Source organism: Corvus hawaiiensis, chromosome 11, assembly GCF_020740725.1.
Source record: "Corvus hawaiiensis isolate bCorHaw1 chromosome 11, bCorHaw1.pri.cur, whole genome shotgun sequence".
Taxonomy (NCBI): domain Eukaryota; kingdom Metazoa; phylum Chordata; class Aves; order Passeriformes; family Corvidae; genus Corvus; species Corvus hawaiiensis.
Window position 1 is genome coordinate 13,956,054 of NC_063223.1, and position 23,969 is coordinate 13,980,022.

The 23,969-nt window shown below is 42.9% G+C and overlaps 1 protein-coding gene across 3 annotated transcripts in view; it reads right to left on the reverse strand.

The window, feature by feature from the left end:
- CHCHD6 (coiled-coil-helix-coiled-coil-helix domain containing 6) overlaps positions 1-23,969 on the reverse strand; it is a 110,158-nt gene that overhangs the window by 19,719 nt on the left and 66,470 nt on the right. For all 3 annotated transcript variants that reach the window (XM_048315903.1, XM_048315902.1, XM_048315901.1), the window contains one exon: positions 17,411-17,546. In XM_048315903.1, coding sequence (XP_048171860.1) covers positions 17,411-17,546 — 136 coding nt within the window. The remainder of the gene's footprint in view (positions 1-17,410; positions 17,547-23,969) is intronic.

The following is a 23,969-nucleotide window of genomic DNA, read 5'->3' on the forward strand; positions in this document are numbered from 1 at the left end:
TAAAATAATAGCTAGCCTTCAAAATTCTACAGATGCAAAGAGACTCTTCAATGAATAACTGATAAAGGGGAAAACACATTTTAAAAGAGAAACTGTTTCACGCATGAAGGTCATACAAGTAACAGCTCCTCTTAAGAACCCGGATTTCCAGACTTGGCAAGAGATGAAGAGCTGGGGTTAACACAGCAGCCTTTTACCTTGAGGGACCTAGGGTAAAATCCTGAATACTTTAAGTTACACATGAAAGTGACTTTGGGCAGATTCTTTCTATGTCTTTCTACAGTACAAAACTGTTCCCCACCGTAGCAAAAGCAAGGTCACACAGGAGCACGCCAGAATTGTTGTAGCAGTTTGTTTGCTTTCCCAAGGAATCCTCCCAGCCCCAATGACTCCAGCAAATACTGCAATCAGAGCAGCCAGTTCAGGTAGTTTTACTGCTGTTATCTAGGGCTCTCCCATACACATAACCTTGCTCTGGTAAGAATGTGGTGATATGTGATCTTTCAGGAAAAAAAGACACTCTGTAATGAGTAGCTTTACTATTCAAGAAAGGTCTAACTGGAAGAATAATGCCAGTCAGGATTGCAGTATGTAAGCCATGGTGTACACAATGCTGCTCAGGTCTAGGTACACAGAGAGACATATCCAGGGGACCCCCAACTCCAGCAGAGCCATCCCCAGGGCAGGGTGGAGCTGAAAGAACACAGCCAGGGACGGTTTATCTGCCACTTGGCTCCAGCTGTCCTTGTAGGCAATGGATTCTCTCTCTCTACTAGCTATTTAAAACAAGAAACCAAAAATTTTCAGCAAGTAGAGAAAAACTGACAACTGAATATGCAGCACTGTAGAGAAGAAATCAGCTGTACAGTGCCAGTGCTCTTGTTTCCATTCCTCACCCACTTCAAATGCACAGCCTCTTCCCCATAAACACTGTGCAAACTGTTAAAAAGGACAGCAACTGAACACAGATCATCAGAGTCCAAAAACATGGATCCTTTGGCAAAAAAAGGCAGAATCAGAACAGAAGGCCAAATCCATCCGCCCCAGCAGTCAACTCTTCTATCATTCACACATATCATTTCACCAGTCTGCATCTGGAAAATCTTAACTCTTACTTTTTTTTCTTTCTAAAGAAAGAAATTAGACAGCATAAACACTGAGATCCTCCTGCAAGAAGACTTTTCCTCCAATCAAAAGCATTTGTTTTTCCAGGATGATTAGAGCATTTCTGAAGGACTAAGATATAGCCTCCTCAGCCTTCTCTCCTCAGAGTGGAGCCTACTTCACTCTACTCTGAACACGGTCAGCACACTTCAGTTGACAATCATCTGGTATTGAGTCCTGATGCTGTCAGGTATCTCCTCTGATGGGTTAGGCTGCTCACTAGGCAAGGATACTAAAAGAAAACAAGAAGATGAGCCTGCAGCCTCCCCCATACAACTTGCTGCAATCACCTTGAACCTTTAGCTACTCAGACCAGGTTTGACCACTTTAAGGATCAGAAGTGTCCAACATGTTGCAGAAAGGAGTGGTTGTGTCTATGTCAAACTGAAGTAGCCTGTGCCACGGAAAGTAACACGGCCGACAGAAGGTTTTCAATAAAGGCCTTGATCTTCCTAAGGTCCTGAAGGACCCTGTGACACATTTTTACAAGAGTCAGGGCCCTGGTATTCTGCCAAGCTGCAAACATTTTGTCTTAACTGAAGTTATGATTACAGCTTAAATTCAATATGCTCTCCTTCACTTCTGATCCTAATCTCCTGGCAGGAGCTGCTGGACCAGTAAGCACCTGCCTTTTTTTGCCCTTTAGGTGACTACATCACTGTGCTGCCTGAACAGATGCCAGCAGCTAGAGCTGCACAGCAAAACCACTCAGGAAATTCACCAGCTGGGTACAAAACCTGTCTTAGCAGAGCTCCTACTGGGAAACCTGCAGATCCATCTCTGGTACCTTGTCATGGCACTGGTTGTGGTAAGAACATAGATTTGGAATCTCTCAGCTTGTCCCCTCACTGTACCAGCATGGTGACCAGTCATCAGTCTTTTAGTTGCCCAAGGTAAACAGCATCCTGCAAAGCTGGTGTATTGCTGGGTAATGTACTCTGGGATCCTTCAGGGTTAAAAAGAGGGTATAAACCTGACAGAATGAAAAAGTACTTGAAGCAGAAAATGAAGGTGTGAGGCTTGCAAAGCACCCACACCTTTCTACCCTCCTTCCATGGGGTCTCTGATTCTTACCCATCCTTCCTGCAGTCAAACTCCCCTGTGCCAAGCAGCTTTCATGTTCAGTGAGGAGTGCAGGGGGAGCAGGGCGATGCAGAGGATTGCACTACATCCTTATCAGCTTCCAGCAGTCAGAACCCAAAGATTTCTTTTGCTCCTCTGATCAGCCATGTTCAGATGCATATTTAAAAATAAGACAGACACTGAACTCTGTCTTGCCCCCTGAGGGAATTGCAGCCTCCTCTTTCCAAACCGCCAGTTCAGTGCTGCAGGGAATAGGCAGCCTGGTGTCAGCTCCGATATAGGTTTTGAAATGAAAGGAATGCAAACCAAGAGGACAGAAGAGAGGAGAGGAGGGAGGAAGAAGGTGCAGAGACACTGGAAGGAAGCAGGTGAAAAAATGAAGACAGAGAGGAAAGGAAAAGTCTGAGAAGAGACTAGAAAGAGCTGAGTAAAGAGATGGAAGGAGGAGGAGGAAAAGGAGGTAGCAAACCCAGGCAATAGCATATCCCTAACTCACTCATTCAGACTACAAGAAAAATCCTACACATGGCCAGAACTGCTTGTGCTAAGTGGTGAGGAGATCAGTGAGCCACACATAAAATATATGTAAAATACCCACAATCTGAGTTTTAATTACAGAACATCACAGAAAAGTTCTAGAACAATTTACCTTTGCTCCTAGCTTGAACATTTACTATGTACTTTCCTGACCTCATGGGGACCAACCCCAGTGCTAACCTGGCACTGCAACAATCTGGAACTCAGCGCACCAAAAAAAAAAAATCAACCAAACCAAAAATACAATGGAGAAAATAACTTGGCAGTGCTCTACAGCACTTGATTCTGGTGCCAGTGAGACAAAACAGGGATTCCTCAACCTTCATGTTTCCCCATCCTGCCCAAGAGGATTGGCAATTTGCTAGTGTTTTTAAGCTTAAGAGAAGGATTCCAGGCAATAACCTCAGGGAAACAGGTTTAAAAACCATAAAAAGATACTGTTGGTCTATTGAAAAAAACCCAAACACATAATCAAGTGCATACCTACACATAAACTTGCAAGCAAGAAATGCCAAGTCGGGAATCAGGAGGGCAAGTTCTTACAGCCCTACAACATGCACTTCCAGAAGCTCGTCAGAACTTCAGTCGTACTCGAGAAATTTGTGCCAAGATCAAGAAATGCTTCCAACTGTTGACTCTGAAGCAATTATCTGGAAGAACACAAGCTTGCCTGAGGTGAAACACAGTACGGTGTGAACTTACCATCCTGCTGTCAGGACAGAGCAAGTACCATGGTAAGCACAAATCAAAATAAATGAGGAAAGCACCAACAGAGAGAGCAAAGCAAGAACCAAGGACCACAGGGAAGAGCAGGCAGGACCCAGATGAATAATTGCATCCCTAGAGGCTTGTGGAGCAGTTCAGAGCCACTGAAGAAATTCTCTTGCATACCTGCCTGGTGGGTCCAAACATCAGTTGGATCCAAACCTGCTGGGAAGATTAACAGCTACAGATTAACACATAATCCTTATAACCTTTTATCCACATGACAGTGCACCAGACATCTGTGTTTCAGAAGACTCTTCTCAAGGGAAGATGCCTACTTCAGCCTTCAAGCATCACAACATTCCTGCTTTATGTTGTCCCTTAAGGAAAGCTTTTCATAGCAGCAAAGAAAGCTCTTTGCACTGAACAGCTGGAACCAAAGTCAAAGCACAACCTGGCAGTTTTCTTGGCTGAGCAGGGATGCCATTGAAGCTGAGCTTCACAGGAAAAAAGTCTGTACTGACAAAGGTCTGAGACAGTGGTTCAAGAGTTGAAGGGAGTCAGAATTGCAATTTGCAGGATTTTCAAGAATATTTTGAACCTGATCCTTCTGCTACAGCTGGCATCCAGAAATTATCTCCCTTATTTCTCTCCTTTAAATATTTTTTTCCCATAACACTTACCAAAGCCACCACCTTCTCAGCAGGAATAGTCAGGACTTGTCAGGTCTCCCCAGATGCTCAGATTAGCTGGCTCTCTTCTCCATGTGGGAACTCTCAGATCCCACAGCTTAGTGAGGCAAGGATTTGGACCTAGGATTCAAGTTTTCATGAGGAAATTTCTGTTATTATAGCAGACCTAGTTCCAAACACAGCCACTGTGAACCATGTGACAGGATATGAATCCTCTTCTGTATATTCCTTCTGTGTGATCTCCCTCTTTGTTTCTTCACACCCCCCTTTTCTCTACAGTATTGCAGCACTTCATTGATTCAACACAATCGACAAGAGAGCACGAAGGCAGAGGCAGCTCTCAGATTGGAACAGCTGGTTTTCTTGATGGCATCATGTCCCAAAGAGAGGTAAGGAATCACAAGAAAAGAGACTGCTTATTCTCAACAGCAAACAACTCCAGACCGGAGAAGAAAGCACAATCCTGCTGACTGAGAAAAAGGCAGCAGTGGGATTTTGAATATATTTCGTACTCCTTGATGGATCGTGCTTGAAGATTTTGTGGGGAAGCAGAGCTCAGAGGAAACTATGCTTCAAAGCCTATCACTGTACTCAAGGGGCCTATGAAAACTTTATAGATACGAACCCCTGCTACCTTGTCCAAAGGCCATCTGCAGACCTGCTGACACAACCAGCTCCTCAATGGCCACATTCCATAACTACACCTTGCTTCCATCAGGCTTTGGAATAAGCTCCTGCCAGCCGTGCCAAAGTGGGCTTAATAATAGATGGACAAGCATGACCAGTGGAGACTGAAAAAAAACTAGTCAAAAGTCATTGACTCTGTGACCAACCTCAGAACAAGCTGTGACAGCACAGCCACGTCACAGCCAACAACCACACTGAGCACCCAGCTGTGAGCTGGCAGACCTTAGGCTGTTTCATTCACACAGTCAGCTGTCACACAAGTCCTTGGATGTAGGACCACAACACTGCAAAGTTTCCTCTTCCCTCATCTCAGTTGCTCTCCTGCCTCAACACACAGCAGCAAAAAAAAGCTACTGAGGAGCTGACAACTGCCTGCTCATCAGCATCAGAAGGTGCTGAGGCCAGCAAGGATCTGCAGTTGCTCTGATCCCCAGAGCTCAAATTTTCCAAGCATGAAACATTTGCCTGAACAACACAAAAAGAGGTGCAGGAAGCAAGACCTTAAATCCACAAGCCCTTTTCTTTTTCCAGGCTGCTCATACCTAATACTCTACCTTTTATCTCATCCTAAAATAAGAGAACAGGCCTTAGAGGATCAAGCTATAAACTTCTGAAAGCTTTCTGTAGCCCTTTCTTGCAACAAGGGGTTTGTTTCCATTTCTCAAAAGCAAAGACGGAAATCAATACTTGGACAGAGAAGGCATATTCCAAGGACAATCTTCTTAGTTGCTGTAGTGCCACCCTTGTTGAGTCTCTCTCCAGTGAAGGTGATCACAGCGGTAGGCAGAAGCCCCTCAAGCATTCAAGCCAGAGTCTTCAAGTGGAAATAGGTTGTTCATGAGCAGCAGAAACGAAGTCATTTGGATTCCTCCAGATTCATGACTCAAAGTTATGTTTCTCTGTGACCAAACTCACGTCTAATAAAGAGTGAGTCAATATCCTTCCCCCCTGCACAAGCACCACTGGGGTCCCTTCCCTCCACCTAATTGCCTGTTTTCACAAGGTATACAGGAACTTATTACTTCAGAGCCTTTGTGCCTTCTGAGGAACACCACTGCAACTCACCAGCATGTTTCGAGTAAGCAGAGAGTGGGACATAAACCAGGCTCATGGATGCACAACCTGGTTACGTGAGTCCCAATTCCTTAACCAGGGTAAAGCCCCAGACATGGCTCGGGGGGAGCCCCACATTCAGGGGGAGTGCTGGCACACTGAGCCCAGGACAGTGTCACTCGTGTCACCTGCGCAGGCTGTGCCCTGCTCTCCAGGGTCTGCTCTGTATATGGCAAAGCTCCTGACCTACCAACATCTGTTCAGTTTTTCTACAAAGCAAGCCAGGGCTCTGCAAGGCAGTACAACATCTTTGTTGACATTTCAGACCCTCAGAGAGAAGCCCTCCTTTGGCTTTGTGTCAGCCACCTTTGGCTGTGTCAGAAAATAGTGCATAGCCTGTTCTCTCAAGCGAAGCCGTCTGCCTGTGCAAAGGTTCCCAGCAAACAGACAGGAGGCGGCAGCTGGAGAAAGGAGACCAGGGATCACTGCACACAATCTCACCTTTTATTATTTAGCCACATTTACTGAACACAGCCTGGCTCTAATCCATCAGTGCAAGAAACCTGCTAATACACCCACCTGATTGGGGAGTTTTTCCTGAGTTTTATGGGGTTCTATTGTAGCAAATATCAAGGCTCAGCAAAACAAGAAGGCATTAAGAAGTGTCTCACACAGCCCGGGCTCTTTCCCAACCAGCACTCATTTGATACTGGATTAAACAAGGAACTTGAGAGTATTCAGTTGTCTCAAGTTCACAACATAGCTTTGTGTGCACACAAGCCACCCATCAGCAGCTGCAAGAACAAAGTATGAATTTCACATTTAATGGCTTCCAAAATGCTTGTTGTTTTTGAACCAAATAGCAGTCCATGTGCCTCAAGATATTTGCTGAAGATTGGAAAGAAGGGAATGCATTAAAACATTATACCCAGTCTACCTTCAGCAATGAACCTGCTTCAGCTCCAGAGGTCAATCTGGAGTCTATAGAAGCTTTAGAGCTTTAAGGTTGGCTTTTGCAGAACAATACAGTGATCACTGGTGCCATACAAGCTCTCCACAAAAATTTCTCTAGTGCACTCCAACTCTATCACAGTGCCTTCATCAGGTCAGCTCAAGGTACACACAGCAAGGAACACTCCTACCTGGATCACAGCATCCAATACATTTTTCAGTGGCTGTCTACTTTTACAAGATTTGAGAAGATTTCCTGAGCCTCAGAATACTCCTGAATGCACTTAGGCTTGGTACAAAAAGATTAAATACAACCTTGATGTGCCACAGGAAGTTGAACAGTACTCACAATATCCTAGGGCCCAGAAATACTTACAGAGCTTGTTAAATGATGGTAATCCTAAGTAGGCCACATTTAGCACTACTGAAGACAAAAGTTTTCAATGGTTCCTGCTGATATGGCCTGAGGGAAACTCTTCTGTTCAAAGTTACCAACTGGTGTACACCTGAATCCATGAAGAGACAGTGCCAGAGAGCCCAGAGGACCATTAGAAGTATCCATATAACTTCCCAGTACACTATGTTTAGCTGCAGGCAGTGCTTCAAAATAAAGATACGTTTCCTCCCTTCTTCCACCCATGAAAAGGAATCAGCAGAAGTTCTCAGACATGTAATTAAGATGGTACTGAGATGGGACAAACAAACAGTAATTCAGTCTCCTTTTCAAATCTTTTGGAGAGATCAACAAGTCTCCGTATGGTATCTATAACCTCCTATTCTCCAAAGAACTTATTTCATAAAGCTATCAAGTAGATAACTGAAACACAGTGTACTACTTGCCCTACTGCCTCAAATGGAAGATAAAAACCTCAATTCTTTGATATTTAGAAACTTCGGGATTTTTTAAAAAATCTTATGCCAATATACTACTCTAAATTGCAAGGTTTACAGTCCGATCAGTAAAAAGACTTTCATGTAAGAGTATTTTCTAAACAGCAGCTGAGCAGGGACCCATCACATACCTGGGCACTGCTTGTCTGAGCCTTACAGATAGCCAGAGAGAACCCACAAATCAGTTCAGTCCTGTATCACTCTCCTATTTCCACAATAGTCAGGAGAGTGCTACAGAGAAAAAAACTTCAAGAACAGAAAGGAGGTGCTGTTAATATAACATCTAAAGAAGAAAGATGTGCCCTAGACAAAAACTGAACTGCTTATGTAGCTGTGTCAGGGCACTGCATGGTACTAAAAAGAGAATAAACTCAGAACAACTGCAAGTCATAAGTAGGAAACATCTTTCAGAAAATAAGATAAATGTAGAAGTTTCACAGCAGTTTGGTCTGAATGCAAGAAGAAAAAACGTTGCAGCGGCTATCATCTCCCTAAATTTTAAGCTTGCTTTTTGTCCAATTATCTGACTTCCTGAGGATATCTACTGTGAACAAAACTTCAAACAGGCAGAAAGAACATTTGAGGATCCAGGAGTCTGTACATGTACAAGTAACTGTAATGGGAAGGTACCATCTCACACCTGGCAGAACGACACTGCCACTTGCCAAAGGCTTGCATGACCTGGATATGTGGGTGCTCCCTTCAGTTTTTAAGACAGTGTCCACGCTTTACAAGTCATTAGAACATTTCAAATCACCCTCATCAGCAAAGAGGAATCCAGGGAACAAGCAAATCAATAAAAACATCCCCCGTTTTCATATGAAACACTTGGATCGGGTCAGGATTGAAGTACACAGTCCACAGAGAGGAAACTGGAATAATCACTGTGCATGGTTCAACCAGCTCCTAAGTTTAAAAAAAAAATTTAAAATTGTAATCTTCTTTCACCAATGTTAAATTCATCCTGAGAAGGGAACTAGGTACCTGCTGGGACACAAAAAAGCTGCCAATGTAATGGTGACTGTTGGGAGCTCCCAGTCCCCCAATAAAAGAACAGTGTAATGGTGCTTTATTAACAGTCCAAACCAAGGAATCCTGAGCTTTCTGTTCCACAGCTCAGAGAAGCAACCCAACAGACAAGCTCCTCAGAAATAGAAGCCAAGTCCTTGTGGGCAGCAAACATGGACTGATAAACCTAAGGGGAGAGAATGCAGAGGCAGATGGGCAGAGGTAATCGGAAATGACAGAAAGATGAGCAGGCAGAGGCCAAGCAGAGTGCTTGAAGGACAGAGGCAGAAGAGCTGAAATTCTATAGCATACAGGTATTTTAAAAATTAAATCAACAGCTTTCCAATACTGTTATTTTAAAAAATCATTCCCCCTAATATATGCAGGAAGCCAGCTGCTTGCAAAATGACCTTTAAACCCTACCTACCATGCCTTATTAGACTAATTCAGAGCTGGAGGTTGGCTGATCCTGAAATCCATTTATACAGGCATTCAGCAGGGATAAAGAGCAAACACATTGTCAAAATAATTTTGTCTGCATTTCTGCATGCACACTCAGGCTCAACAGCACTTCTCCACCTTCAGAAACAAGGTACACCAGATATTGCAGCACCATCCTAACTCAAGGCTTCTCTTCCTGCTTCCCTCGCATTACAAAGGTAACAAACTTTAATTATAACAAGTGTTGTCTTTCTGGACAGCTTCTGTGACTGCAGAGGTCTTTCAGAGCCTTTCACCAACTCTTACAGGCTCCCAATAGAGGCCTTTAACCAAAACAAACATTATAACCAAAATGTTTCTTGCCAGATGGAAGTACCAGCAGCAGAGCTAACTGTAACACTGTATTCAGATCACTGTAACACATTGTCTTCAACGTGTCTTGTTCCTGTATTTGAAGCACTGGTTGTCCAGAAAGGTTTTTTCAATTGTCTTGCAAAGGTCTAGCTAGGACTGAAAGCTTTAAATTGTTTTGGAAGCATTACAAGTATGTCAGGAAATTTCTCCAGACAAGGAGGCCTGTTGGGCAGACAGACAGTGTCACAGAGGGGTGAAAACCACAAACAATTACTGCAGGCATGATGCAGAAAGAAACCTTCCCTCGAAGCTTGGATTTTGTAACAGATGAATGCTCCACAGCCTTGGACAAGGAGGCTCTGTGGAGAGAACAAACACTAGCAAGCAGCATCAGGGCTACTCCTGCAAACTTTCTCCTCCAGTACACCACAGTTCTGATGAGAAAAGGATTGACTTCCCACTAATAGGAGGCCTCATCTGTCATTCACTAACTTCCAAAGAAGGGCTAGTTAGAGCAGTCTTGCTTGCTTGGGAGCAACTCTTCCACTGGACTGGGACCACTGCTACAATAACCCCTGCACATGTTGCCTACACAGACACATTCAGCTGAGTGGTGAAGGCTTTAAATCCCACTAGTCCTCAAGGTATTCAGCCCTAAAACCTGCAACAAAAATACTGATGGATGGTGTGTGGAGACTGCAAACTGCACACAGCAGGAAACCATCCTGTGCAGACTATGACCAACAAAGAGCATAACAAATCTTTGGTTTCCCCATTTTGTCATGAAGGCTTTGGCATCACTGATAAAGTTTCCCAAGTTATAGCCAAGTTGTCAGAGAATGGATCTAACATTAGAACGGAAGTTATGGAAGTCGGGGCTACTTTGGAACTTCCTGGGAGTCTGAAAGCACTTGACCACTGACCTTGTGCTTCTAACCAGCAGTTGCTATCAACAGCAATTTTTGCGGATCTGTTTCAATCTAACTTCAGCAGCAAAACACACAGTTTAAAAATTGGAAATAAACTTCTTTCTGTCCAAGACTGCTTGGTCATCAGCCTCCTGGAATTAATCTGAGTAAGAATTTCCACTTCCCACTTGCCAACAGGGCTACAAATCTTTTGTGAAAGAATCTGGCATTAAAACAGCCTGATGTATCACAACACTCTCTCACCCCCAAGCAACTGTTTTCCATACTAGATAAGCCTGACTGAATACAGGCTACAGTACTCAGGAAAATGTTGCCTAACACACCATACAGAGAGCACAGAACTAAAGAAACCTTTGATCTGTGTAGTCCCACTAATTTAAGCCTAAAGAGAAATAATTTTTGAAAAGAAAGAGAGAGAATACAAAGAGTGAAATTTTGATACCAAAGTCTAATAAAGCTTTTCAGATACATCCATTCAAAGACCACATTAGAACGTCAGGTCAGCTAAGATGTCTCATTCCTGACCCAGCTAACTCTTATAGTATTCTACTGTAAAAAAATTTTAGACTGTTTTTAAACACTTTCAGGCAAACTAAGTTTTAAAACAAGAACTGTAGGAAGATCACATTTTAGAAGTAACAAAATGCCAAATAATTCAACTTCAGAAATTGTAATGGCATACTGACTTCTTTCCCTCTTTTACAGAAGTTGCTTTCAAAATCATCTGTAAAACATACATATTTAGATTAACTTTACCTGTAAGTGTATCTGAAATCAGAACCATCAAGCGAGAAATTAGACTCAAAAGCAATTATGCCTCACTGTAACAATGTCAAACCCCCCAAACAAACAAAAACCAGGAAACAAAAAATAAATGCACAGAGCCTGGGCATTGAACTGTTAGACAACAGACTGTTTATGAGAAGAGAAATGCAGTCAGAAGCCCTCCTTCCAGACCAGGCAATGGATAGAAGAACTGGAGAGGTAAAGACAATGCAGAATAGGGACTAAATACCACTGAAAGAGGAGCCCTGAAGCCCAGCCATGCAAGTTTTGAGCTAATTTCGGCTCATTTTCTTCAAAAATTATAAATTTCAGGAGGTTTGTGCTTTACAGAAAGTACAAAGAGCAGGCAGAGAGAGGAATTTGTTCATGTGGATTAATAAATGCTCACAACACACCAGGCTGTGGGGAATATCAGAGCATCATGAAGTGCTGAGACACAGAGTAAATAAAGAACTTATGCCTCCAGTTTCATAAACACCAGGTACAGGCAGCAGACATTTCCATTTCAAGTAGGCCAGCATTTACTCTGGAACATGCCTCATATATTAAGATGGAGGTTTATGTCCTTTCAGGCAGCTCTATATTTTTAGTTTATCCACCAGTGAACTCTTGAGGATATGAAGTGTTATGTACAGACCCAAGACGTGCCAGAACCTACAACTGCTGCCTTGAAAATCAAAATAATAACTGTTTCCATCCTTCATAATTAGAAGCAAAATATGGATCCTCTTCACCTTTGCAAATACCAGGTCAGGGTATGCCTGGGTACAGTTAATCCACTGCTCCTCTGTGTGTACGACTAAACAAACAGCAGCAGCCTGCAGCTTGCAACTCTCCCCTGACTCCCTTGTGGGGGCCATTTATTGAGTCATAAACTCCTCTGATAGTGTTATCACCACAGCATTTGCACAAATAAAGGTTGAAAGAGAGAAATATTAAAAAAAAAAAAAGAGAGAGAGAATTTCCTTTATAGAGAAGGCAAGACAAACCCTTTACAGATATGCTTGCTCTGAGCGAGGACAGACTGACAAAAGGTAGGCAGGACTGGCACATACCTGGCTGAGGATGGCTGGGCATAACATCCTCCAAATAGGAAACACACAGATTTATCTGAAACTACAAACCTGAATTCCAGAAAGCTCAAACAACCCTAAAACCTTCCAAGTTAGATATATTGTATTTCAATTGGCACACCATGTGATAGACCTCCTCAATGAGGCTTCAACAGCTAAGATCTACCTCTGCAGAATCCCAGGGGGAGGAGAAATCCTGGCATTTCTCAAGTACAGATACAGACCTTGCTGTACCTGGTCCAAACTTTCTTTCTCCAGCCACACACACTGACTGCTCCTCTCTAGCCCGATAAGTACACAACCTATCTATAAAGTACTCTGCAATCCCTCAGAATGGAAACAACACTTTAGCAAGAGTCTGATGATCCAGAATGATCAGATACCTGCAGTGCAGCCCATGGCATCCAAGTCATCCCAAAGCTGTTTCTCTTAAGCAGAGAGAGATCCAGGTTGCAGAAATGAAAGCTCCCAGCAGGCCACACTTCAGGAGGATCCAGAGTGCTCGAGCAAAACTGCTCCATCAGAATGGGACACTGCAGAAACACCTGCAGCATCCTTTCAGCAATCCAAGTCCCTGTCCACAGATTAGAGACAAACTTCCAGCAGAGTTGTAAATGCTTTCCTTTGCGAGCCAAAAGGGTACTGGGCTTTCGCAGAGATCACTTGGAAATGTAAACGCAATAAATTGACCACATTCCTTTTTATTGTAGTCAAGGGCAAAGCAGAAAACAGACTACTCAAGGTTATGTTAAAAGTCTCCCTTCACTGGAATTCAGTCAATCAGTATTTAGCAAGGGCTTGTTTGCACACAGCAGCGTGACTCACAGCAAATGTGTGCGAATTTTCCCTGCACTTTCATTACAAACCCTGAGCGTTCATATACAGAGAAACTCACTCACCAGTTTATTGCGTTGTAATTTCCTCACGTAGACAAGCCCTAAAGCCTTGACAGAAGTAGGTTTACCTTTGTCTGTTATGAATAGCAGATTTGTGAGAAGAAGGACACAGAATAGGGAGAAAGAGTGCAGATTATGAATGGCTCCTAGCTCAATGTATACAGCTCCTATTGACAAGGGAATACACATGTCTGAGTACATAGCTCCTGATAGCTTGGTTTGGCCAGCAGCTAGAGCACAAAAATTTCACCTTGGTCCTTCTGTGAAAGACAGGCACCTAGAGACAGTAAGGAAAGCCCTGAAAAGAAGGGATACATGCTCTTCACTAACAGACATTTTTCTGCACGCAGTTGCAGGAAGCAGGTTCTGTTTGAAATCTCAAATCACATTAATGTACGGTCACCGGAGGCTTCATTTTCCAAGTGGCAGCTGGTTGGAGATTCCCTGGTATAACCACCAATTACGTAACAAAGTAACCAACTAAAATTCACCGTCAGCTCAGATTTGCCTATTGGTGTGAACAGAACGCAAGGGCAGCAGAATGGGTCACAAACACTCTGAAAAAGCTTGCATGTGAGTGCATATTTGCACGGGGGAGGGAAGCAATTCACTAATAGGACTCAGCCTTTTAAAACAAAATCATTTGTTTTCCCCTTCCATCTGGACCCAAACTAAGAAATTATGCAGATTTGCACTGCCCACTCTGCTTTTTCTTCCACACCCGCTTCTCACTGGCACAAGATAAAACCTTGGGGAAACAGCAGCAGCAATTTTCAATTCTCATTATCTAACAGCAGCAGTAGTTCTTGGGGAAACTTGTGGTCAATAAACTACAAGCAATTTTGAAAGACACAATGGGAACTGCCCCTCCTACAGCTGTCCCATTATCCCAGCTTTTATTAGATTTAAAGCCAGCGATTTTTATGCTGTAGCTCAAGTTCTGCAGAGCCATGGAAACAGACCACCAGAAAAGATAAAACAGTCCTAAATTAAACAGGAGCTATCACAGTGACGCCCTCTAAAGCCAGAGAACTTCCACATAAGCAAAGCATGGGATGCAGCAAGGAACCCAGCGCCTAAAGGGGCTGACACTGCTACAGTGAGTCAACAGTGACACGACCAAAATTCAACATTCAGGATGGTATGAAGAGAAAAGCTCTTGAGCAGGTTAGGCAGGGCAAGTTGAAAGCATAGTGGCTACAAAGGCAGACAACCAGAGCAGGATCCTGCTCCCATAACCATGAGCCAGAACAGGCACCAACTTTGTAGTCTATGCTCTGGATGTGCCTCCCAAGAGGCAGAGGGAAATACTTACCTCTGGCTGGCAATTCAGCTGGCCTGTTTCAGATGACTTTTTAGAATGAAATGCATCGTGCTCTACATGTGCCTATTTCTCTCTGTTGACTACAACAGATGGCCCAACAGCCAGAAAATATACAAAACAGGTAACAATAGCTATATCTCTACCATGCACTACAATAAAGTAACCTGTTCCAGGAAGAGGGGCTTTACAGGAAACCAGTAGAAAAGAAATTTTAAAACTCATGGAGTGATTACCTGATCCGTTTGTTCATGGGACAGAAATAACTGAGGGTGTACCTCAGCTCCTGGCTCAGAGATGTGCACAACAGCAGGCAAAGGGAAATGGGCGTCCAAAGGAATTGTCTCAAACAACACAGGAAGGGGGAAGATGCAAAGAATTATTCTCATCCACTGTAAGCTGTAATTTTCAGTCTAGAAACCAAGAGCTTGCTTTCTCTGAGTCTAATGTATACCATGCCCTGGAGACACTTCTACCAGCCATCAAAAGGAACTTGCAGAGAACCAGATGCTTCATTAAAGAATATTCACCAAGCCTTATAAAATCTTTAGTAAAAAGCAGAAGAACAAATCACCAGCATGCAAGTGAGCTGAAGTCACACATCCAGCTTTGATTACATTTCCTCCTGCACTGGAAAACAAATTATGTTTTTTTTTAAAAAAAGGTAAAAAATACCCAAGAAATCAAGAGATTCTGGCCTTTCTTTCCCACATTCCTCCAACCTGAATTTCCTGAATAAGGAATGCGTGAGACAAAGCCATTTGGTATCAGACGCTAATTTAAACTTAAAGAAAAATAACAGCTTAAAAAGGGGAAGGGAGGAGGGAGTTTTAATCCTACATGATAAAACAACAGCTTGTGATTGCTTCATGTATCTCAGGAGTCAGAAAAGCCAGTAAGAACAGTGAGGCAAATTGTCAGCTGTCCTGGGACAAAAGGAAACTACAGAAGACATATTGCCTTACAAAAGTTTTATCTGAATTTGTACTTACAGAACCCTCTAGTGCCTATCCTCTAGCTGCAAGGTGTTATTTACCTATTCCTTAGTCTCTCAAGCCCCTTCTTAAAACACAGCAAGATTTTCTGCCACATGGTCTTCATCCACAACAAATTAATGTCCTGTGCACTTCTCCTTCCAGGTAGTTTCTATTAACAGTGGGGAAGAAGTTCACTGAAGACTCTGGGAACAAAGACAACCCCCAGTTTTTGGCATATAAAGAAAACCTACCAAAACCTCCACCAAATCCAAAAAAGATCCAAGTTATTGGGATCCTTCACTGCCCTCTGCTGTTACCAGTCATTTAGCTTCCAACTTACTCTTTAATAATGTTGAGCTGGGGCTCATGGCTGGCAGCATCCCAGCCCCTTTCTCAGGCGGGTTGGAGCCACAGCTTGCAAATATGCTGAAGTTTAATGCAATCTGTCTTCTTTGGTAATCACATTCCGCCCGCACTGCATGCAATAAAGATGTATTGGTAAATGCATTTGCTAAAGATATACTCCACTGAAAAGGCTACAAGCCTGATTTAGAGGAGGCAAGGAGGATAACAGAGGCTGGCAATAGATGCACCAATGCTCCGCACACAGCAACCAGGGGCACAGATTGTGCAGCAGCAGCACAGGCACCACTTTACTTTAAAGCTGAGGAAGAAAAAGAAACCACATGTTTTGGGAGCTGGGGACTTTAGAGATATCAGAGAAAAGCCCTTTCCCTGGCAGCTTTAACCTTGCTGATTTGCAGACATACAAAGACCTTCTTTGTAAACAGGAAGGAAAAAAATTCCACTAGGACTAGCAACAACATTTGGTCTAATATATCCTGACAATTTTCCCATCTCCTTCTGTCGGGCTTCTTCTGGGAGCCGGCTGGCAGCTTGTTTCATGTTATACTTAAATCAGGCATACAGCTTCCCCTCACAATGCTAATGCAGAGGAAGACTGCTTCCATGGAATATCCACCTCTTCTCCACCCTGTGCTTTAGTAATCCCATGAGAGAAGTCTCAGTTTTCTATTACCATCCTTTCCCCCAAATCCACTTTACTATATTCTCAGCACCTTTTGGAGAATTTTCTACTGTCAAAAAAAAAAGGAAAAAACCAAAAAACAGAAAAGCCTGCCCTTGAGGGACACCTGACCCACTGAATTCTCACATGGCCCAGGACCATACCCTAGTTGTAATGTCCAAATACTTCATTTTCTTTTCCCCTTCACTTGTTTCAATAGCCAGAAATTCTTCCAAGGTACTGAGCAGCCACTGTCCTAAGGCATCAACAGAACCTACTGGGACTCTGCATCTCAGAAGGAAGAGCCGTAAGGCTTCCTGGCCTCCCACACAAGATGAACAGCTTTTAGGAGTGTGCAATTTTCTTAACAGACAGCAGCTTTGCCCAGTACAGAACCTTTCCCCATGCAGCAATGAAAAGAAGCAAGACCTCCAACTGCAAAGTCCCATAACAGGAGGATGTTTAGAGACTGTTGAAAATGTTGCGGACATTGCCAAAATGGATTTACCCACTGTTTGCAGTATACAATATCCAAGAAGGCAAAACTAGGGAAAATCATTCACTGACTTTGAAACCTGGGAGCATTGGTTCTACTGTTGTGGTGGCAGCTCAGTACAACAGGACCCCTTGATGGGAATGAAGTGGGGACATACCACAGTGTGACTGGGTAATGTGGAATGAATGTGGGAAAATGGATCCCAAGGAAGATTTGTCTCCTAGGAAGACTGCAATTTCACTAACAGATACCACAGATCTCAAAAACATTTCTCAGAAGAAAACACCATGCAAAACAAGACAGCAAAGCCAGGTAGCACAACAGAGAAGCTTTTGTTACCTTCTGAGCTGCATTAACACAGCGCTGATATTCCTTCGCCAGTTCCGAGCATTTGAGCGCTTCACATTTGTTTTCTCGGTAGCACTTCAGAATTTCAGACTGCAGGTTTGCACAGACAGGATCAGTGTTCCTCCTCCTGCAGGGAAAACAAGCACAGAATGATGTGAGAAGAGGAGTTTTCAACCACTTACTACCACTTTGCCAGTAACACACATACTAATTTTATGCTGGAGTCATGTAGTCCTAATAGAGAAACTGGTGGGAACAGCAATCACCAAAGTGGGTCAAATGACCAACAGCATCTTTCAGTTGAAAAATCCAGGGTACTGAGCAGAAAGAAGGAACATGATCTTTCTCAGCTGGTCTGGAAGGCTGTTTTACCCTTATATAAAACATCATCTCTCCTCTGCAGTCAGGAGGAAAAAAAATCCCCAAGTCCAAGAGTTTCAGTGATTTTCCCAACTCACACTGGAAATCTTTGGCAGAACTCAAGAATCCTGGCTGGGCCTGCACTAGATCTGTAACAGTCTGACAAGGAACTGAACAGACTTGTTGAATAGGCCACCCTGATCTATTGAATTCTCATCTATTTAAACACTACAAGAAATCCAGCATGGTTGGAAGCACTGCAATTCTCCTAGTGACTAGAAAAAAAAAAAACAGAATAATAGCAAGACCAGATATCTGTTTCTTTGTATTTCTGCAGCAATTAGTACTCATACTCTGTAAATGGCATTGACAGCTACCCAAGAACAATTAAGGATGATGTTCTTTTACTCTAATGTGCATGTGTACATATGGCACATCATCAGCAACAGTACCAATAAAGGGGAAGGTCGTTGTAAAACAATCCCAGCAACAATGGCACAAACACAGTGACAAACAGTGACATCAGCTGCACAGACAGGCAGACACAAATTGCAGGAATTCGCAGCACCATGGCCATGGTATGTTTTACCAGAGAATAAGAGAACATATGCTTAGGTGTAGCAATCCTCAGATGGCGTCTCCTAAACCATAAATCCATTTAATTCCTTGCTTTTCCTGCCCCAATATGCTTAGAGATCTGTGCCCAAATATCAAATACACCTCTTCCTTCCAAAGCACTTGATGCTACAGGCAGGCAATTATGCCATGCTATGATGTATTAATTTCCACAGTAGCTCATTCAGCAAAAGGGCTGCATAGCAAGGCAGAGAGAGAGAGAAAACATGACCTATCCCTGGGCATGTCACAGTCTCTCAGGTGGAACAGATTTCTAAGAAACAGGAAATCTTAAACCAAGATCTTCTAAAAGCTTTTGGAGAGCTCAGATATGAGGTCCCAAATCATGCACATCTGTGTAAGGTGCTCAGGAAAGAAGCAGAAGGATCAAATGAACAATAATTTTGTCTTTTCCATATCAGCAACCTGGGTGCACTCTCAGAATAATTTGGTTGAGATTTACTCTAATTAATACTTCTTCAGTTCTCAGTCTTACTGCCAACATATACGGACAGAGTAGGAATTTATCAGTATGACAGCCACACTCTACAACACGGAGATTTGGATCAGAAACCATCAAAGATACTACACCGACCTCTTTTTCCACCTCTTTACTAATCTTACAGCTTTTAGAAGAAACTTATTCCATGCACAGTCTCTAAAGGCTAGCGTTCATTTCTAATTTCTATGTTATATAGCAAATCACCTTTAAAGCCTCGAAAATCCATATTCTAAAAAAAAAAATCTTCAAATTTTGGGATAGAAAAGAACCCAGAGAGAGCCTCAGAAACTCATAATGTTGGCATTTTGCTTTGTCACTAACTTTAATATCACTCTAATCAAATCAGTGAGACTGTGGAAATGATACCAAACAATACCAGGTCAGGAAATACCACCAAATCCCTCAATTCATTGAAAAAGTTAAGACTTTTAAAATTAGGTTTTTTAAACTCAGTGATGTTAAACTGAAGGGCATTTTGTAATTTTCATATAGAAACCTGGAAGAGCTAAAAGGTACAGCATACCACAAACCAGTTTGTATTTGTCTGAGCTGAACAACACGGTATGAACATCTCAGAAATATTTAGAAATATGACTGAGGTTGTCATTGTCAGCAGGCAGAGCTACAGGAATTGTGCTTTGCTTTAGATCACTGTCCTTCCTATGTCTCCACTGCCTAGAGTAAACATAAAGTTAGGACCCACCTGTGGGCTCAGACAGGGCTGCAAAGCCTGTGGCCCTCTTCCTTAGCTGACCCCTTGGTGCTCAGCCCACAGGGCTATCTAAAAGCCACACAGTGGTGAGCAAGAAGCCACAAGAGTGAGTATTGTTGCCTAAAGCCTACCAGAGGCAGGGGATCAATCAGCACAGGCTGGTATGCATTGCCCAGCAAGCGTCTAAATCAGCATTCCTACACACCACTTCCCACAACACAGGGAGGATTTATTTGGTACCGCGTACCCAAAATCATAACAAGATTATTCTCCTTTATTGCTTCAAAATAAAATCTCAACCTGTGGTTATGCATCAATTGCACCAGCTTCTCAAAACAGACTTAGATATGCTAATCAACAAATTGCAAAGTCGGTTTAGGTAATTATCAATGCAAGTTACTGCGGAGTCTGGGAGTACACAAGTTATCCATATCCAGCAGATTAGTTCTGGTACCCATCTGGACTGGGAAGAGGTATCTGAAGTGCTCTGGTGAACAGTTGCCTGAGGTGCTTTCTTCCTTACACAGCAATCACAGCGCCTGCCCAGTCTGAATCAAAGGGACGCCACTCTCCTGCTCCCATTAAGTCTCAGCTTCAGGTTGCAGCATTTCCACACAGTGGGAACTGCAGCCCTACACACATACAACAGCTGCCCCTCACAGGTGTCTGTCTTTCCTCATACATACCTGAGACAAAAAGGAATTAAACAACCAGCATCCAACTACAAACACATCTGTAGAGTGCAATGACATTGTGGATTGAGTTCCAAAGGAGGTGGACTTTCATCAGCTATCTGCCTTCACCCTCAGCCCAGATCAAGGCTCTTGGCACTAACTAATCTTTAGAAAAATTCATCTTCTGGACACCCAACCACACTGCTCCTGATGTGTCGTTGTTTGAGGGTTTTTACCATTATTTCTCATATGAGAGGGAAGGAAAATGGTAGAGAAGGGATGAGGTTTGTATACACAGCTAACCAAAGACTTGTATGCTTTGACCTTTCTCCTAAAGTGGGTCACAGTTTTAAGCATAATATGTCACCACCAAATGAGGTAGACAGTTGGCCTCTGTCTAAAATAAAATATGTTGCAACTGCTACGACTACTATCAAAACAGGTGTAAGAGGCTCATTTACAGCAGCTAGGAAAAAGGCAGGAGAGAAAGGCTGGGCTGGGAAGCAATAGCACAATATCTGCAGACAGAAGTATGGAAGACAAGCTCTAACAATACCTTGGAAATAAATAAATGCAGGACATACAGAATATGAAAGATTAAACCAAAACACACACTCTCATCTATTTAAAGGAGGAGGAAAGGAGAAAGGATGACACGTTGGAAAAAGGAAAAGATGAATTTAGAAATGAAACTCATTAGCAGCGCCTTCCCTATCACAGAGAGGAAAGAAACCTTTGCCTTGCTGCTGTGCAATGGGCAGGAAGGCTACACACACATGAAATCCATGATTTCAGAACTTCCTCTCCCCCTCCCATGGAGGGATTTAAATCAGGTCTTTGTCTGGAAAAGAACCGAGAGGTTTTCTTAAAATGAAACAAAGGGCATCCTTCTCCCTGCTATCCCTTGAGGTAAGACAGAATGAGCACAATCTTGCTGCATTTTGACACCGAGAGTTACCAAATCCTTTCTATCACTGCATATTCCCTTTATTTAATAAATGAAATCTCATCAACTTATCCTTCTTCTATTATCACTGCTGACATCAATCTGATAATATTGGCTTGGCGTGGAATCGTGCTATTATATGTCCTCTTGATATTTAATTTAAGAGAAACGTCTGCAGTAGGGTGAATATGTGAAGCAAGCTTTTTATTACTGGCAGCAGTAAGGACGCTGGGAGTGAATTAGACATTCATCTTAGTCAGGGCCAATCTAGTGGCTCAGAAGAGGTTTTCTTCTTAACCCTCTCCTAACTGTTCAATAGCGGCAGGTAACCGCTGCTTCAGTCAATAACTACATTCATTTGTCTTGGTAAATTCATTCCTACATGGATATAAACCCCATGAAGAAGTACAAAGTGCCTGGGAGGTTAAAGCAAGGTTCTTTGAGAATTTCTATCATAAGCACTGCACTAGTAGGAAATGTGCCGGTCTAAACGTCCATCAATTAATCAAGAAGCAACACAGTTTCCGAAGACAAACACCCAAACTCACTGCAAAAAGCAATTAAGGCTGTATCATCAGGATACAGACCCAGAGACAGAAGGTTTCAAACACAGCACAATGGCTACTATTTAGGTGCTGCTGACAGGTTCTCTTTTTGAAAGAATTATGGACTCAGTATTGGAAAGCAAGGGAAAGCTGCAAGAGGTCTATGTATTTGCTGGTCCTTCCACCCAACTGAAAGATCAGACTACTGAAGCAGAGGTGCAACTTTAATGCTTTAGAACTTGGCAGCTCTTTAGACTAGTGCAAAATTAGTAACTCCACAGTGAGTAGCACACCATCACTTGGCTTTACCAGGAAGAACAGCAATTCCAGATGGAGTTAAGAGCAAGATCTTCTTTTTACATTTTACTCTGGGAAACCATTCAAGCTGAACAAAAAACTCAAGACAGAGGCTGATGGTATCTAAACCCAGACACTTTGATACCCTGCTCGGAACATGATAAACAAAGACATGCAGGATCCCTCATACAAGCCAACTTAAGAGTAGTACACAGCTGCAAGCACCAACCTAAATGGGGCAGCAACCTGGAATTTCTTGTGGGCTACAAAATCCAGTAACTGGATTAGCTGCTTTTTGCTGCATTATTTGACTAAGACCAGTGTCTGAACCAACTTGAGCAAACCACATTAGTTACCACTGTCCCTACAGCACAGACAGCCCCAGACATCATCAATGAGATGCACAGGCAGCACTGCCAGTAAATCCCAGGGCACACAGCAGCAGTTTCTGCGTGTTGGGAAGGAATCAGCCACGTGTATAGTTGGTTAGTATGTTTATATATCCAGGGTCCATTACACACGTCTCAGACTAAGCCCAGTGATGCTTTGGTCACATAAACGGGGTGTGCTTCCAGGCTGCACTGTACATATATAAAACTCAATAGGTGGTTAACTGACCTGTAAAACTGCATCCTCCCTTGAGTAGCAGTTGGCTCTGATGGCTTCTCTAACATGTCAGAAAAATGACTCCAGACAGATGCAATACACAGCACATAGAAAGGTTTCATTCTCTCTCATTATTGCATCCTTGACATTTACAGCAGAAAATTAAACACAATTGAAGCATTTCATTCACATATAACAAACTCATCAAGCACAGAACAAACAGGCAGGCAAGCTAACTTTCAGCATAGGCTGCAGGATGCTGCACTGTCACAAACCAAACACTGTGCCCTCACTACAAGCTATGGGATTCCACGATCCTGCACGTCAGCTTGGTAACATAGTTTGAACGGAAGAGGTAACAGTCGTGTTGCAGCTGTTTGGCAGGAGAAATAAGAGATGGAAGAAGCTTAAAAGATTATCCAAATGCCTACTAAAAAATCAGTAATGTTTAAGCTACATAACCTAGCACAGTGTAAACAAACTGCATGTCTCATGAGCCTAAACTAATGTGATCAGGAAGGAAGTATTTCTGATCAGCCTCAAGTACTCAAAATACTGCTCATCAGGCTTTGCCACTGATCCAGGTGGAATAGAAGGCTTGCAGAAGTAACATACTGTTTAGAGCAAGAGGGGACAGACTAAAAGAAAAGGTGAAACCTTGTGACGATTTTCACAAGAACAGGGGTGCTACCTCCAAATTTCAGCTGAAGCCACTGTACTCCTGTCTAAATCCTTCTCATATGCCTTGTCACACTGTCAGCACACTCCTGCCCACCTGCAGTATTTCCCCTCTCTCCCCCTTGACAGCTGCATTTCAATAACAGGTCACCAGATTCTATTTTTCCACACCTTGTTCATTGAGTGCCTAATGAATGAATATTTTAAAGTACTGTGAGCTTCTGGGTGACTCTGTGATCCTACAAAATTTGTCACTCAGGTACTTCCCAGTCTCAATTCCTGTTTTGACAGCTTGTTTGAAACTGCTACCAATTCCCCACTGTAGTTCATGCACTCACTGCACCTCTGCCCTTCCCAGGACAGATACAGATCACAGATACACAGAAGCAGGTCTGAAATTTTCCTCTGTGTAAGTAATTAGATTCTATCACTGAGAACAAAAGTTACCACAAAAGTCCAAGTCTCAAATGTCAGCCACTTGCTGTGTCACTGTACTGCATTCAGTAGAAACAGTCTGCCCAATCCATATTCCATTCACCAAACAACAAAAAAAAACCCAAAAAACCAAACCAAACCAAAACCAAAACAACCTCCAAACTCTAAAACATACAGATT